Source organism: Morus notabilis, unplaced genomic scaffold, assembly GCF_000414095.1.
Source record: "Morus notabilis unplaced genomic scaffold, ASM41409v2 Scaffold877, whole genome shotgun sequence".
NCBI lineage: Eukaryota > Viridiplantae > Streptophyta > Magnoliopsida > Rosales > Moraceae > Morus > Morus notabilis.
The window spans coordinates 352-16,352 of NW_010362737.1; the positions used below are offsets into that span (position 1 = coordinate 352).

Consider the following 16,001-nt stretch of genomic DNA (forward strand, 5'->3'; position numbering starts at 1 on the left):
TAGTGCTGTGAATTTTGAAAAAATTATTTTTAATAGTGTTGAAAGAAAAAATATTATTACAAAAAATTGTTAGAAAAATATAGAAAATACAAAGAAGAACAACAATAATTTATGAAAAAATAAAATAACAAAATCGTTACAACACTAATTCAACTTTTGTACCAAACTCAGAAACTGAATTGTAAGGATATCGAGGCACGTGAACCACGCTTTCCTTAAAACAGATTCGTCCCTTCCGGCGAGTGCTTGAGGCAATGTTGGACGTCTGTCTCCCAAGATACAACGACGACGACGGTAGCTCGAAGCACTATCAAAACCGTCCGGCGAACTAGAACTTGGACCTTCCCTTTATCACCAAAATTGAACTACAAATAAAAACACACAAAGAACTCGCAAGAGAAGAGAGAATCGAGAAGAGAACTCGGAAATGTGTACATGTCCTTTATGTGGTGCATGGGTTTTATAGGTTCTCGAAATAAGGGCTACAAAACATGGCATTATGGGACTTAAACGCACATCTTAATGGTGCAAAACGTGCATGATGAACCTAGCCACAAATCCACAGTAAGTTCAGATTTTATGAACACAAAACTGATGGCATAACCAGCCATTAAGTCCACCATTAAGCTCGGTATTAAGTATACCATTAAGCCCTCCTTTAATCACCATTATGCTCATTTTTTAGCCATTAAGCACATCATTAAGGTTAGGGCAAACGGTTGGAAAAGTCTTGGCTGAATCAAAAATAAAAATTACAAAAATAAGCTTGCACGGAGCGAGTTTTTTGGTCCATCATTTGTGTCCGTACACATTGAGCCCCAAACCCGCTGGGACTATGATTCGTACCCGTCTTGCGTGTGAGAGAATCTCTCTGGAATATATACTTACCTAGACTTCAAAGTGCAATCACTTATAAACACCACCATGGCTCTATTCCTAGCCAATGTGGGATTTTGTAATTTTCCAAACCAACTTAACCATTACAAGTTGCATTCTTAAAGCATAAATTTCTCATTCACCCAATATCCATTTTGAGCGTATGAATATCCAATTTCGATCTCCTTGCAACGGAGAACGTAAATCCATTGTGACCCGTCCCAAAAACCTATTGGGTCCTATTCGAATATAGGCCTCAAAATGGGTCTTTAAAATGACTTAACAAACCATTTTTTCCAACAAAAATAACTGAGTATTTAGTAAACTATAATTATACTAACTGTGCTGGTTTTAAAATCAATATAATAGTGTTTGATAAATTATAATGTTGAATTACTGTAGATAGTTAAAATGACCAAAATAGACATCATATAAAACTTGAATATATATAATTATTTTTAATATGTAGCAATACTTGTTTAACTTAAAAAAATAAAAAAATAAAATAAACATAATACTATGATTCTGAGTTTTCTAATAATAAATTTATGATAATTAATTCTTTTTTTTTATTTCTTTATTCACGGTGCAAAATGTGCATGATGAACCTAGCCACAAATCCACAGTAAGTTCGGATTTTATGAACACAAAACTGATGGCATAACCAGCCATTAAGTCCACCATTAAGCTCGGTATTAAGTATACCATTAAGCCCTCCTTTAATCACCATTATGCTCATTTTTTAGCCATTAAGCACATCATTAAGGTTAGGACAAACGGTTGGAAAAGTCTTGGCTGAATCAAAAATAAAAATTACAAAAATCTTGGCTCGCACGAAGCAAGTTTTCTGGTCCATCATTTGTGTCCGTACACATTGAGCCCCAAACCCGCTGGGACTATGATTCGCACCCGTCCTGCGCGTAAGAGAACCTCTCTAGAATATATGCTTACCTAGGTTTCAAAGTGCAATCACTTATAAACACCACCATGGCTCTATTCCTAGCCAATGTGGGATTTTGTAATTTTCCTAACCAACTTAACCATTACAAGTTGCATTCTTAAAGCATAACTTTCTCATTCACCCAATATCCATTTTGAGCGTATGAATATCCAATTTCAATCTCCTTGCGACGGAGAACGTAAATCCATTGTAACCCGTCCTAAAAACCTATTGGGTCCTATTCGAATATAGGCCTCAAAATGGGTCTTTAAAATAACTTAACAAACCATTTTTTCCAACAAAAATAACTGAGTATTTAGTAAACTATAATTATACTAACTGTATTGGTTTTAAAATCAGTGTAATAATGTTTGATAAATTATAATGTTAAATTACTGTAGATAATTAAAATGACCAAAATAGACATCATATAAAACTTAAATATATATAATTATTTTTAATATGTAGCAATACTTGTTTAACTTTAAAAAAAAATAAAATAAAATAAACATAATACTATGATTCTGAGTTTTCTAATAATAAATTTATGATAATTAATTCTTTTTTTTTATTTCTTTATTCACAATACATAGTTACAACAAAAAGGAGCATTAGGGAATAACCAACATATACAACAAAAATATTTCCATTCTCAAAAACTTGTAGAGTCATTATGCAAATTAAGTCGTGCTCATTAAAATATCATATTTCATCTATTTCTTGTGATAGTAAAGCTTGATTTTCTTACATTGTCTTCTAGTTGATTCTCTTCATAAACGAAACCATCTGGATTAAATTTCCGAATTAAATTTTTCCTTCCAACTTTATCAAGATGAGTTTCAAGACGGCGTCCATCTTCCACCTCTTTGATACACAAATCACAAAACAGATCCACAGTTTCAAGTTCCCATATTGCTTTGCCTTGTGGTACACTACCCTTCATTTGAAAAATAATATCTAGAGCAAAGTGAGGCTCCATGCTTTACTTTAATTTTGTGAAAAAGAAATACTTCTGGTGTTTCCACTAACTCTCAGCAGCTAAATGATAGGGTTCGTAGATTCTTCACCACTTTATCACCATGAAACCAAAACTTCTTTGGAAAAACGACATAAGAACCCAGCAAACACCAGTCAGCTTAATAAACACAACATACGGTTCTGGGTTCGCTTGATATACATTGTTAGGCTCATTTTCCACAAGCACTAACTCAATGATGCATTTATTTAACAGAATATTTAAGCCCTAATTTTGACAGGACTGAGTGACTATAACTGTATATTATCTTACCTTGATGTACATTGTGAAGCCCTTCCAATCAGCATAACATCAAGTTAAAATGCCTCTGTTTTTCTTTTCTTTAAACTGCTGAGAAAATTAATGATTTATAAAACAAACCCTATAGTTCCAAAAAGGCAGCATGACTGAGCCAAAACATTTTATTTTCAAAATTTCACTCGTTTTCCTGCCTTTCATTAAAAAAATTCATTTTAAAAATCTCTCATTTTCCCACGTCTTTAGCAACCACACGCACAATGCTTCAATTACACAGTATTTTTTAAGCCCTAATTGCAATGGCATCAGCTGGGTTTTACGATATATTGTCTTAGCTTGATACACACTGCTAAGCCACTTTTCCAATCAGCTTATACTTCGAGTAAAACGTTTTTCTTTCCCCTTTTCTGTTTGGCAGCTGAGAAAGTTAAATGCTCACTTAAGTAAGTACAATAATTCAGTAAAATCAAAACATTTACTTCCAAATTTCACTCATTTTCCCAACATTTCGCTAACAATCATGACTAGACAGTTCGATAAAATTACCAATCAAACACCGAAATGTTCAGATTCAAGAAAGAGTGAGAAAAGAAACCAAAAACTAGACACATTACGAAAATTGATCAGGAAAACAAAAAACAAATTACCTCAGGGCGATCGGAAGTGGAAGAAGGAAGAAGACCGAGCGATCTCGCGGACCAAACAGAGCTGAGAATCTTGTTCCCGACGTTGGAGAAATCCATCTCGCCTCCTTGGGACAACAAAAAGGGGAGAAAAAAGAAAAACCTAGAGCTCTGAAAACCCTCGCTCAAATCGCCATTGAAAAGGAAGGGGTTTCCGAGGACGGTGCCGAAGGGGGAGAGATTCGGCTGCATTTCAACTCGAATCTCCCAGATCGAGCCCTAGAATTCCCATTTCAGTAACAAATCGACTCAAATTTGAGGAGATCTGAGTGGTGGAGTTCTTCTTCAAATGTGATTGGCAAGATGGTAATTTTTAAATTTTATTGGCGTAAAATTGAGAATAAGAAACTTTCATTTATCAGCCTTAGCTGATTCCCGCATTTGAAATCAGAATTCGCCTAGACTGATTCTGCTTTTAGGTGAAAATTATTTAAAAATCTATTTTTTTGCTTCTCATCACACAACTTTGACAACTTTAGCTAGGTCAATACCAAACTGGGCCAAAATATTCCTGACATAGGTTCCAAAAAAGTAAAAAACAAAAAACAATTAACTCATAATTTGATCTCTTATTTTGATTAAAACAAACCTCATTAGTAGTGCAAAACATAGACATTGTATTCCACAACCGCATCACCAGTTTTTAAATCAAACTTATGAGTCCTGGCCTGAGCATACCCTCTTGCAAACCTGAAAAGTCCACTTCCTCCGACAATCGGCATCTCTCTCACCGCCGAAAAGGCGGCGTTTCGTCCCAAGATGCTGAGAGTGCTTCCATTGTACTTCCCTTCCGTGAAGACATAGTTAAGGACCATCATCAATCCAACCTCAGACTGAGAAGCCGAGGCATACAGTCCTTGAGCTCTTCCCAATTGCTTGGAATTCGGCTCGGGCCCCACCGTCAAAGGATCGTCGATCGCCGTCACAAGGCCGAAAAACGTGGACGACGCGTTTGTAACCGGCGGCCCGGCGATTTGGATGGCTGTCGGGTTTTTGCCGCCGACGATGTCGTGGAAGTAGAAGTGGAGGTGGCTCAGTTTCTCTCGCTTAAACCATAGTTCTTTCAGAGATAATTTTCTCGAGAATTTTTTGTGGTGATCTTCGGTCACTGTGGATGTGGATGTGGATGTACTAGAACTGCTACAACTGGGAATGGTGCTGATGATCATCAAGACGAAGAGGATGAGGAAAGAGAGAATGGTTTTTTGGGGAGCATTGGAATTGGAGGACATTGTTGGGGAGACAAAGAGGAGTGGTGATCCTAATGGAGAGAGAGAGAGAGAGCGATTCTTTTTTATCTATCATCGTCCATGTATATAGATGTAGCTAAATGCGCAAGCATGGTATTTTTCTTTTTGCTTTTGTGAAAATAATAAAAAAAAAAAGTTAAGATTTAATGTATCTAAATAGAACTCTAAGTTTAAATCAGCTTAAATAGACGAGTCTCGTCACTGTTGATCCGGACTTAATCATGTTTGACCTTAATCTTTGAACTTAATTGGGCGAGGTTAATTTCGAGCTTAAAAACTTATTTGGATACCCTCTTTTTAAATATCTTTTTTGAAAATATCATATAAAATTTTGAGTTGAATTAGATTGATTCTTTTTCTTTTAAAACCGGTCTGGCTCAAACTTTCCATTTAAACCGTCAAGTGTAAATCGGACCGGATTGCGACTCAAAATTTCACCTCTAATCTACAAATATGAGGTTTTTTGCGTTAAAAAAGGCATTTTTTTGTGACTGCCCTGATGAGAAACTCAAACCTTAATTTCTACTTAGTCAAGACTCTAGATCCGTTTGACTATCTAAAAAGATTTAAGACTAGACAAATCATAATACATATCCCATTGGTTGAGTTGAGTACTTGGTTCTCCATGTTTGGACCAGCTCTGCTCTTAACTTTCTTATTTTTCAATTGATCATCTGCAATAAGGACAAAAGAAAACCATAGAAATAATCTTAAAAAAAAAAAAGATTATTCTCACATGTGCCATTCAGATTTTAGTGTCATTCTTATTTTATCTCCTGAACTATTAGAATTTTCATTTATCTTTTAAATTTTGAATTATTTCCATTTAGTTCCTTCTATTATAGTTTCCTTCAACACTAATTGAAAAAGAGGCATCTCACTTAACCTTTTATATTAGAACTTATGTTAAAAACAAACGAAAAAAAGACCAAATGACTTTTTAACCCCATCTTTTTTTCAATCTATTATAGTGAAAATTATAAAATATAGGGTTAATGTTGAACTGATTTAAAATTTGGGAACAAAGTGAGAGTTTTTTAACGTTTGAAAGGCAAAATAAAAACTATCCTAAAGTTGAGGGGCATGTGTAAGAGTAGTTCAAAATAAAAATTAATAATTAAAAAACCTTGAAAAGTACACCTACCCACTTTACCTGTAAATTATTATAAATATGTATACTAGTAATGTACTGGGCAAAACATAATCAAGTGGTGCAGAGAAAGCGCCAAAAAGTATAGAAGGAACTGAAGAAGCAAGTTGGCATGGTTAAAAAAACAAATGATGGGACAATTTTATAATGTGGATATATCTGTTTTCTAATTATTCGCCTTCTCTTAAAATTTAAGAATATGTCGTACAGCCCAAACGTATTAACTTATTAAGAATCATAGCGTGCCCAATTATGATAAATTAATCCAATAAACTTAACAATTTAATAAATATCAATTAATTATAAGCTCCATTTGGAATTACTTATATATAAGCTTTTTTGCTTTGGAAAAATAGACATTAGACTGAGATTTCTCCATTACCCATTTATATTTAATCTGATTAATTCTAAAAAATCCTCATATGGGATTCAAATTAGATCAAACTAAATGACAAATGGACATACTTTATTACACATAGCCTACCAAACCACAACTTATATGAGTTCTCTGAGCGTGACTTAGATTCACGAAGCGAGCTCAATAACATTGCGTGACGTCATAATTGGGCTTGGACCCTTAAATGGACTTAGTACAAAATCGGGTATCAACGTCTCCTTTGGTCGATACTTGAGCAAACATCACGCACACACAAAGACAGGCAAATAAAATTACAAACGTGGGAAAAACGTATAATATAGCTCTCATCATCTCAGTAGTGGATAACATAAATATTATACTCCACAACAGCATCCAAAGTTTTGGCATCAAACTTATGAGTCCTTGCCTGAGCATACTCTCCTGCGAATCTGAAAAGTCCATTTCTTCCGACGATCGACATCTCTTTCAAGTCTGAAAGCGCAGCGTTTCGTACCAAGATGTTGGGGATGCTTCCGTTATATTTCCCTTCCGTACAGATGTAGTTGTGAACCATTAAAATCCCTACATCAGATTGCGAAGCCGAGACACATATGCCTTGAACTTTTCCAACTTTCTTGGAGCTCCGCTCTGGCCCCACCGTCGAAGGGTCGTCCATCATCATCACCCTGCCGAAAACCGTCAATGATTTGTTCGTCACTTGTGCTTCGGCAATTTTGACAGTCGTCGGGTTTTTGCTGCTGATGACGTCGTGGAAGTAGAAGTGGATGTGGCTCAGTTTCTCTCACTTTAGCCCTAGCACTTTCGGAGATAGGTCATTTGAGAAGGTAGGGTATTGATCATGATTATGATCGGCGTTTGAAAGAATGTGCAAGAGTGTTAGGAGCATTGTTAGGCCACGTCGTTCAGAGAGAGGCCCAAAATCGAATCCCAAATGTCTAGATTAAAGTGGACGTGAATCAAAACCGTTGCAGTTGCAGTCATGAACAAGTAGCCGTTGCAGTTGCAGTCGTAGACAAGTAGAGAACGAAAATATCACTGGATTGGACTGGGTCATTTACCGTTGAGAGTTTTATGTGTTTTTTTTTGTTGCGTGTTATTCCCATTTGTTATGCTATGTTTTTACGTGTTTTGCGTGTATGTTTCCACGTGTGTTACATGGGTTGTGGTTCCGTTTTGGGTTTCTTGTACGAGGCTTTGCTTATTTAAAGCAGCTGAAAGTTATCAATGAAGGGGGAAGAAATCATTTGCATTCAAATTGTGGTACATTCCTCACCCGAAGAGGAAACTTGTTTGTGGTACATTCTCACACGAAGAGAACACAAATTATCCTAAGAATCATCTATGTGTTTGGGACCTATCATTTGGTATCAGAGCAGGTTGCTTATGGGCACTAACAAGGAGCGTATTGAGCGCTTGGAGTCTGGACTTGGTGTAGTTCAGGAAGGACTACAGCGAATGGAGGAAGCTTTCAATCGGCTTTCGAGTGTGTTGATCACAAATAAGGAGAACCCTAACCATGGCAACGCTCACCGAGAAGGCAACGATGGGTGTCGGCAGATCATCTCCTCCAAAACGGCTGGAATTCCCACTATTTCCAAGGGATGGCCCAACCGAATGGCTCAACTGAGTGCACTAGTTCTTTGAATCCCAGGGCACGGCGGAAGCCCAAAAGGTTTCCATGGCAGCATATCATTTGGAAGGAGAGGCTAACCAATGGTGGTAGTGGATTCGCAGAACATTTCGGGATGAAGGACATGTGATTTCATGGGAGTAATTTAAGGAAGAACTCTGGGCTCACTTCGGACCATCAGAATATGAGGACTTCGACGAAGTTCTCTCCCGAGTCAGACAGCTAGGAACTCTGAGGGATTACCAACGCGAGTTTGAAAAGCTCAATAACAGGGTCCAAGGATGGACTCAGAAAGCATTGGTGGGGACATTCATGGGCGGTTTGAAGGCTGAAATAGCAGATGGTATTTGAATGTTTAAGCCACAGTCGCTCAAAGAGGCTATTAACTTGGCACGGGTGAGGGACGATCAACTTGCACGACAAAGAAGGTTCATGCGGTTACCACCTGCGAGAGCTCCGTTAGCTCTTCCACCAACCACTCGTGTAGTTCCTGCTACACCCGCAGCCGCAGGACCCATGAAACGTTTGTCTTGGGAGGAAATGCAGAGGAAAAGAGCACAAGGTCTATGTTTCAACTGCAATGAACGTTTTACAGCAGGCCACAGATGTCAAAAACCGTAGCTATTACTCTTGGAGGGGCATGCCGATAACGTGATATGTGAGGAAATTACTGATCAATAAACGCTGGAAGATGACCACAGGGGAGATGCAACAGAGGTGCAGGGACTTGAACTTGAACCCGAAATCACGTTACACGCCTTGACGGGATGGACTGCTCCGAGGACGATGCGTATGAGAGCAATGATGGGTTCTCTCGAGGTAGTGGTGCTGATCGACAGTAGGTCAACACACAACTTAATCAGTGATCGTCTAGCAAGCATGCTACGATTACCAGTGGTACCAACAGATACATTTACTGTTCAGATTGCAAATGGCGAGTGTTTGAAGTGTCAAGGGCGTTTTGATAAGGTAATGGTGAATTTACAAGGAACTAAGTTTTATCTCACCCTCTTCTCGCTACCATTATCAGGTCTCGATCTAGTGCTTGGCATTTAATGGCTAGAAATGCTGGGTTCCGTGGTTTGTAATTGGAAGCAATCAACCATGGAATTCATTTGGGATAATCAAGTCTGAAAGCTATAGGGGATAGGCGAGCAATCCATTCAAAAGGCTACATTACAAGAAATAATCAAAGACTGCCGAAGAGACCACACATTGTTTGTAGTAAACTTTCCTCCAACCACAGAAGCAGCATCACAGGGGGGAACGTACGACGTGAAACAATAAGACTTGCTGCGAGTATTGCACGAGTATGGGGACGTGTTCCAGGAACCCTCGTGTGTACCACCTATGCGCGAGGTAGATCACTGCATTAAACTTAAAGAAGGCACCGAGCCAATCAATGTACGACCCTACTGATACGCCCATTTTCAAAAGGACGAGATTGAAAAGCAAGTTCAAGAAATGTTGAACTCCAGGCTCATCTGTCCTAGCACTAGTCCGTTTTCTTCGCCGGTTTTGCTAGTAAAGAAAAAGGATGGAAGTTGACAATTTTGCACGGACTATCGCGCGCTTAATATCGCCACCATCAAATACCATTTCCCTATCCTAACAGTTGACGACATGCTCGATGAATTATATGGCGCCTCTTATTTTACAAAGTTGGATCTACAGGCCGGCTATCATCAAGTAAGAGTAAATTCTTCCGATATTTCTAAGACTATTGTTCGTACTCATAATGGCCATTACGAATATCTCGTAATGCCTTTTGGCCTTTGTAATGCACCTTCTACATTTCAGGCCATTATGAACTCGATATTTCAACCTTACCTTCGGAAGTTCATCTTGGTTTTCTTCGATGATATTCTCGTATATAGTCCAACTTAGGATAGCCATGTGATGCATGTTGAACAAACTTTGGAGATTTTGAGGCAAAATAATTTTTTTGCCAAAACCAGTAAATGCGTATTCGGCCAGCAAGAATTAGAATATTTGGGGCATATTATCACGCCTCAAGGGGTAAAGGTGGACGACCAAAAAATTGTAGCCATGGTAGCATGGCCACGTCCTACTAATATTTCTGAATCACGTGAGTTTTTAGGCTTGACAGGGTATTACAAGAAGTTCGTCCAGCGTTATGGCATCATCACACAACCTTTTACTCACTCACTCAAGAAGGGACAGTTCGAATGGAATGACGATGCTAAAACAACATTCTCGGCTCTTAAGCAAGCAATGACCACCACTCCCATTTTGGCTATGCCTAATTTCAATGATTCCTTCACCATTGAAACCGATGCCTCAGGAGACGGGATTGGCACAATTTTATCGCAGCAAGGCAAGCCCATTGCGTTTATGAGTCGAGCACTGGGGGTTACAAAAAAATCTTGGTTAACGTATGACAAGGAAATGCTTGCAATTGTGGAGGCCATACTCCTATGGAGTCCTTATTTACTGGGCAGAAAGTTTTTCATCAAAACTAACAAGCGTAGCTTGAAGTACTTCTTGGAGCAACGTGTGGCAACACCTGAGCAATAGAAGTGGGTAGCCAAATTAATGGGCTACGACTATGAAATTACTTACTGTCCAAGCCATGAAAACTCAGCTGCAGACGCCCTCTCACGCAAGCCTCACAGCCCAGTTCTTCATCATCTCCACGTGCCCTCTGTAACCATGTGGGATGAGATTAAATGAGCTTATGAAAGAGATTCTTATATACAATTTGTAGATCAAAGGGCCAAGGCTCAACCTGAGGGGCACTACTCATGGCACCAAGGACTCCTTTTATTCAAAGGCAAAGTGGTTATTCCTTCTCATGGGGTGCTACAGTCTAAACTCATACACGAGGCTCATGACACAAAAATTAGGGGGCACTCAGGAGTGTTGCGGACGTTCAAGAGACTAGCTCAACAATTCTATTGGCCTAAAATGCACCAAGCCGTCCATGAATATGTCAAGCGATGTGAAGTCTGCCAGAAGATGAAGTCCGAGACACTCCCCCTTGCCGGCCTCCTGCAACCTTTGACCATTCCTTGCCAAGTCTGGGAAGATATCACTCTCGACTTCATTGAAGGCTTGCCGACATCCCACGGCCAGGATACAATTTTGGTAGTTGTGGACAGGTTAAGTAAATTCGTACATTTCTTAACTTTAACTCATCCTTTTACTGCTAAAGGTGTGGCTGAAAAATTTGTTGAAGGGGTTGTCAAATTACATGGTCTTCCTAGATCGATCATTAGTGATCGGGACCCTATTTTTATTAGCCAATTTTGGCAAGCATTCTTCCAAATGTCAGGTACAAAGTTAAAACTCAGCTCCACTTATCATCCGCAAACCGACGGCCAGACAGAAGTGGTCAATCATTGTGTAGAGCAGTACCTCCGCTGCTTTGTTCACCAATGGCCACGAAATGGAGCACCTATATTCCCTGGGCATAACTGTGGTACAATATGACGTACCATGCATATACAGGAATGACCCCATTTCAGGGGTTGTACGGCCATTTGCCTCCTCCACTTCCCATTTACCATAATGGCTTATCTTCGGTGTGTGAAGTGGACCAGAGTTTCATGTCTAGAGAAAAGTTGTTGCGCCAACTTAAAGCTAATCTCGAGACTTCCAGCAATCGCATGAAGCGGATAGCGGATCACAAGAGAAGGGATTTGACTTTTGAAGTAGGCGATATGGTGTTTCTTAAGTTACACCCCTATCGGCAGCAGTCTGTTTTCAGACGTGCTCACCAGAAGCTCGCCAGTCGATTTTACGGACCATACCCAGTGCTACAAAAAAATGGAGCAGTTGCATATAAGCTTCAGTTGCCAGAAGGAGCCCGCATTCATCATGTTTTCTATGTTTCCTTGTTAAAAAAAATCGTGGGAGACATGGTGGTGCCATCTACAGAATAGCCACTAGTGACTGATGAAGGCGCAGTTATATTGGAACCGCAACAAATACTGGAGACTTGCTGGGTCAAACGAGGAAATAAATTTAAAGAAGAAAAGCTTAGTCCAATGGAAGTGCCTACCAGCGGAGGAGGCCACTTGGGAGACAACCCAATCCTTACTTGCGCAGTTTCCATCTGTGGACCTTGAGGACAAGCGTCCACTGGAGGGGGGGGAGTATTGTTAGGAGCATTGTTAGGCCACATCGTTCAGAGAGAGGCCCAAACCCGAATCCCAAATATCTGGATTGAAGTGGACGTGAATCAAAACCGTTGCAGTTGCAGTCATGAACAAGTAGCCGTTGCAGCCGTGGACAAGTAGAGAACGAGAAGATCGCTGGATTGGACTGGGTCATTTACCATTGAGAGTTTTATGTGTTTTTCTGTTGCGTGTTATTCCCATTTGTTATGCTATGTGTTTTTTACGTGTTTTGCATGTATGTTTCCACGTGTGTTACGTGGGTTGTGGTTCCGTTTTAGGTTTCTTATACGAGGCTTTGCTTATTTAAAGCAGCTGAAAGTTATCAATGAAGGGGGAAGAAATCATTTGCATTCAAATTGTGGTACATTCCTCACCCGAAGAGGAAACTTGTTTGTGGTACGTTCTTACCCAAAGAGAACACAAATTATCTTAAGAATCATCTGTGTGTTTGGGACCTATCAAAGAGAGAGTTGATTGTGAAGAAAATTTATGAACGTCGTTATTTTGATATTCTTCATTGCTTTGGCCATGTGGTTTTTTGGTTGGGAAACTGGCTTGTTCTTTTGGAGTTTAACTTGAGTATAATTCTTACACACGAAGAGAACACAAATTATCCTAAGAATCATCTATGTGTTTGGGACCTATCATTTGGTATCAGAGCAGGTTGCTTATGGGCACTAACAAGGAGCGTATTGAGCGCTTGGAGTCTGGACTTGGTGTAGTTCAGGAAGGACTACAGCGAATGGAGGAAGCTTTCAATCGGCTTTCGAGTGTGTTGATCACAAATAAGGAGAACCCTAACCATGGCAACGCTCACCGAGAAGGCAACGATGGGTGTCGGCAGATCATCTCCTCCAAAACGGCTGGAATTCCCACTATTTCCAAGGGATGGCCCAACCGAATGGCTCAACTGAGTGCACTAGTTCTTTGAATCCCAGGGCACGGCGGAAGCCCAAAAGGTTTCCATGGCAGCATATCATTTGGAAGGAGAGGCTAACCAATGGTGGTAGTGGATTCGCAGAACATTTCGGGATGAAGGACATGTGATTTCATGGGAGTAATTTAAGGAAGAACTCTGGGCTCACTTCGGACCATCAGAATATGAGGACTTCGACGAAGTTCTCTCCCGAGTCAGACAGCTAGGAACTCTGAGGGATTACCAACGCGAGTTTGAAAAGCTCAATAACAGGGTCCAAGGATGGACTCAGAAAGCATTGGTGGGGACATTCATGGGCGGTTTGAAGGCTGAAATAGCAGATGGTATTTGAATGTTTAAGCCACAGTCGCTCAAAGAGGCTATTAACTTGGCACGGGTGAGGGACGATCAACTTGCACGACAAAGAAGGTTCATGCGGTTACCACCTGCGAGAGCTCCGTTAGCTCTTCCACCAACCACTCGTGTAGTTCTTGCTACACCCGCAGCCGCAGGACCCATGAAACGTTTGTCTTGGGAGGAAATGCAGAGGAAAAGAGCACAAGGTCTATGTTTCAACTGCAATGAACGTTTTACAGCAGGCCACAGATGTCAAAAACCGTAGCTATTACTCTTGGAGGGGCATGCCGATAACGTGATATGTGAGGAAATTACTGATCAATAAACGCTGGAAGATGACCACAGGGGAGATGCAACAGAGGTGCAGGGACTTGAACTTGAACCCGAAATCACGTTACACGCCTTGACGGGATGGACTGCTCCGAGGACGATGCGTATGAGAGCAATGATGGGTTCTCTCGAGGTAGTGGTGCTGATCGACAGTAGGTCAACACACAACTTAATCAGTGATCGTCTAGCAAGCATGCTACGATTACCAGTGGTACCAACAGATACATTTACTGTTCAGATTGCAAATGGCGAGTGTTTGAAGTGTCAAGGGCGTTTTGATAAGGTAATGGTGAATTTACAAGGAACTAAGTTTTATCTCACCCTCTTCTCGCTACCATTATCAGGTCTCGATCTAGTGCTTGGCATTCAATGGCTAGAAATGCTGGGTTCCGTGGTTTGTAATTGGAAGCAATCAACCATGGAATTCATTTGGGATAATCAAGTCTGAAAGCTACAGGGGATAGGCGAGCAATCCATTCAAAAGGCTACATTACAAGAAATAATCAAAGACTGCCGAAGAGACCACACATTGTTTGTAGTAAACTTTCCTCCAACCACAGAAGCAGCATCACAGGGGGGAACGTACGACGTGAAACAATAAGACTTGCTGCGAGTATTGCACGAGTATGGGGACGTGTTCCAGGAACCCTCGTGTGTACCACCTATGCACGAGGTAGATCACTGCATTAAACTTAAAGAAGGCACCGAGCCAATCAATGTACGACCCTACTGATACGCCCATTTTCAAAAGGACGAGATTGAAAAGCAAGTTCAAGAAATGTTGAACTCCAGGCTCATCTGTCCTAGCACTAGTCCGTTTTCTTCGCCGGTTTTGCTAGTAAAGAAAAAGGATGGAAGTTGACAATTTTGCACGGACTATCGCGCGCTTAATATCGCCACCATCAAATACCATTTCCCTATCCTAACAGTTGACGACATGCTCGATGAATTATATGGCGCCTCTTATTTTACAAAGTTGGATCTACAGGCCGGCTATCATCAAGTAAGAGTAAATTCTTCCGATATTTCTAAGACTATTGTTCGTACTCATAATGGCCATTACGAATATCTCGTAATGCCTTTTGGCCTTTGTAATGCACCTTCTACATTTCAGGCCATTATGAACTCGATATTTCAACCTTACCTTCGGAAGTTCATCTTGGTTTTCTTCGATGATATTCTCGTATATAGTCCAACTTAGGATAGCCATGTGATGCATGTTGAACAAACTTTGGAGATTTTGAGGCAAAATAATTTTTTTGCCAAAACCAGTAAATGCGTATTCGGCCAGCAAGAATTAGAATATTTGGGGCATATTATCACGCCTCAAGGGGTAAAGGTGGACGACCAAAAAATTGTAGCCATGGTAGCATGGCCACGTCCTACTAATATTTCTGAATCACGTGAGTTTTTAGGCTTGACAGGGTATTACAAGAAGTTCGTCCAGCGTTATGGCATCATCACACAACCTTTTACTCACTCACTCAAGAAGGGACAGTTCGAATGGAATGACGATGCTAAAACAACATTCTCGGCTCTTAAGCAAGCAATGACCACCACTCCCATTTTGGCTATGCCTAATTTCAATGATTCCTTCACCATTGAAACCGATGCCTCAGGAGACGGGATTGGCACAATTTTATCGCAGCAAGGCAAGCCCATTGCGTTTATGAGTCGAGCACTGGGGGTTACAAAAAAATCTTGGTTAACGTATGACAAGGAAATGCTTGCAATTGTGGAGGCCATACTCCTATGGAGTCCTTATTTACTGGGCAGAAAGTTTTTCATCAAAACTAACAAGCGTAGCTTGAAGTACTTCTTGGAGCAACGTGTGGCAACACCTGAGCAATAGAAGTGGGTAGCCAAATTAATGGGCTACGACTATGAAATTACTTACCGTCCAAGCCATGAAAACTCAGCTGCAGACGCCCTCTCACGCAAGCCTCACAGCCCAGTTCTTCATCATCTCCACGTGCCCTCTGTAACCATGTGGGATGAGATTAAATGAGCTTATGAAAGAGATTCTTATATACAATTTGTAGATCAAAGGGCCAAGGCTCAACCTGAGGGGCACT

The 16,001-nt window shown here is 40.3% G+C and overlaps 2 protein-coding genes across 2 annotated transcripts; both read right to left on the minus strand.

Moving 5' to 3' along the window:
• Nucleotides 1-3,099: 3,099 nt before the first annotated feature.
• On the minus strand, nucleotides 3,100-5,152 carry LOC21390715 (dirigent protein 22). Its single transcript, XM_010102773.2, has 2 exons — nucleotides 3,737-5,152; nucleotides 3,100-3,507 (listed from the first exon to the last, which is right to left on the minus strand). The coding sequence occupies exon 1, from the start codon at nucleotides 5,002-5,004 to the stop codon at nucleotides 4,366-4,368; it is 639 nt and encodes a 212-aa protein (XP_010101075.1). The 5' UTR covers nucleotides 5,005-5,152; the 3' UTR covers nucleotides 3,100-3,507; nucleotides 3,737-4,365.
• Nucleotides 5,153-6,882: 1,730 nt separating this feature from the next.
• On the minus strand, nucleotides 6,883-7,437 carry LOC21390716 (dirigent protein 11). The gene is given in 1 exon segment (XM_010102774.2): nucleotides 6,883-7,437. A coding segment is annotated over 1 exon segment (555 nt).
• Between the last annotated feature and the right edge of the window lie 8,564 nt (nucleotides 7,438-16,001).

Bases quoted from the DNA above. Each gene is read 5' to 3' on its own strand.
- LOC21390715 (XM_010102773.2), bottom strand. From the start codon at position 5,004: ATGTCCTCCAATTCCAATGCTCCCCAAAAAACCATTCTCTCTTTCCTC.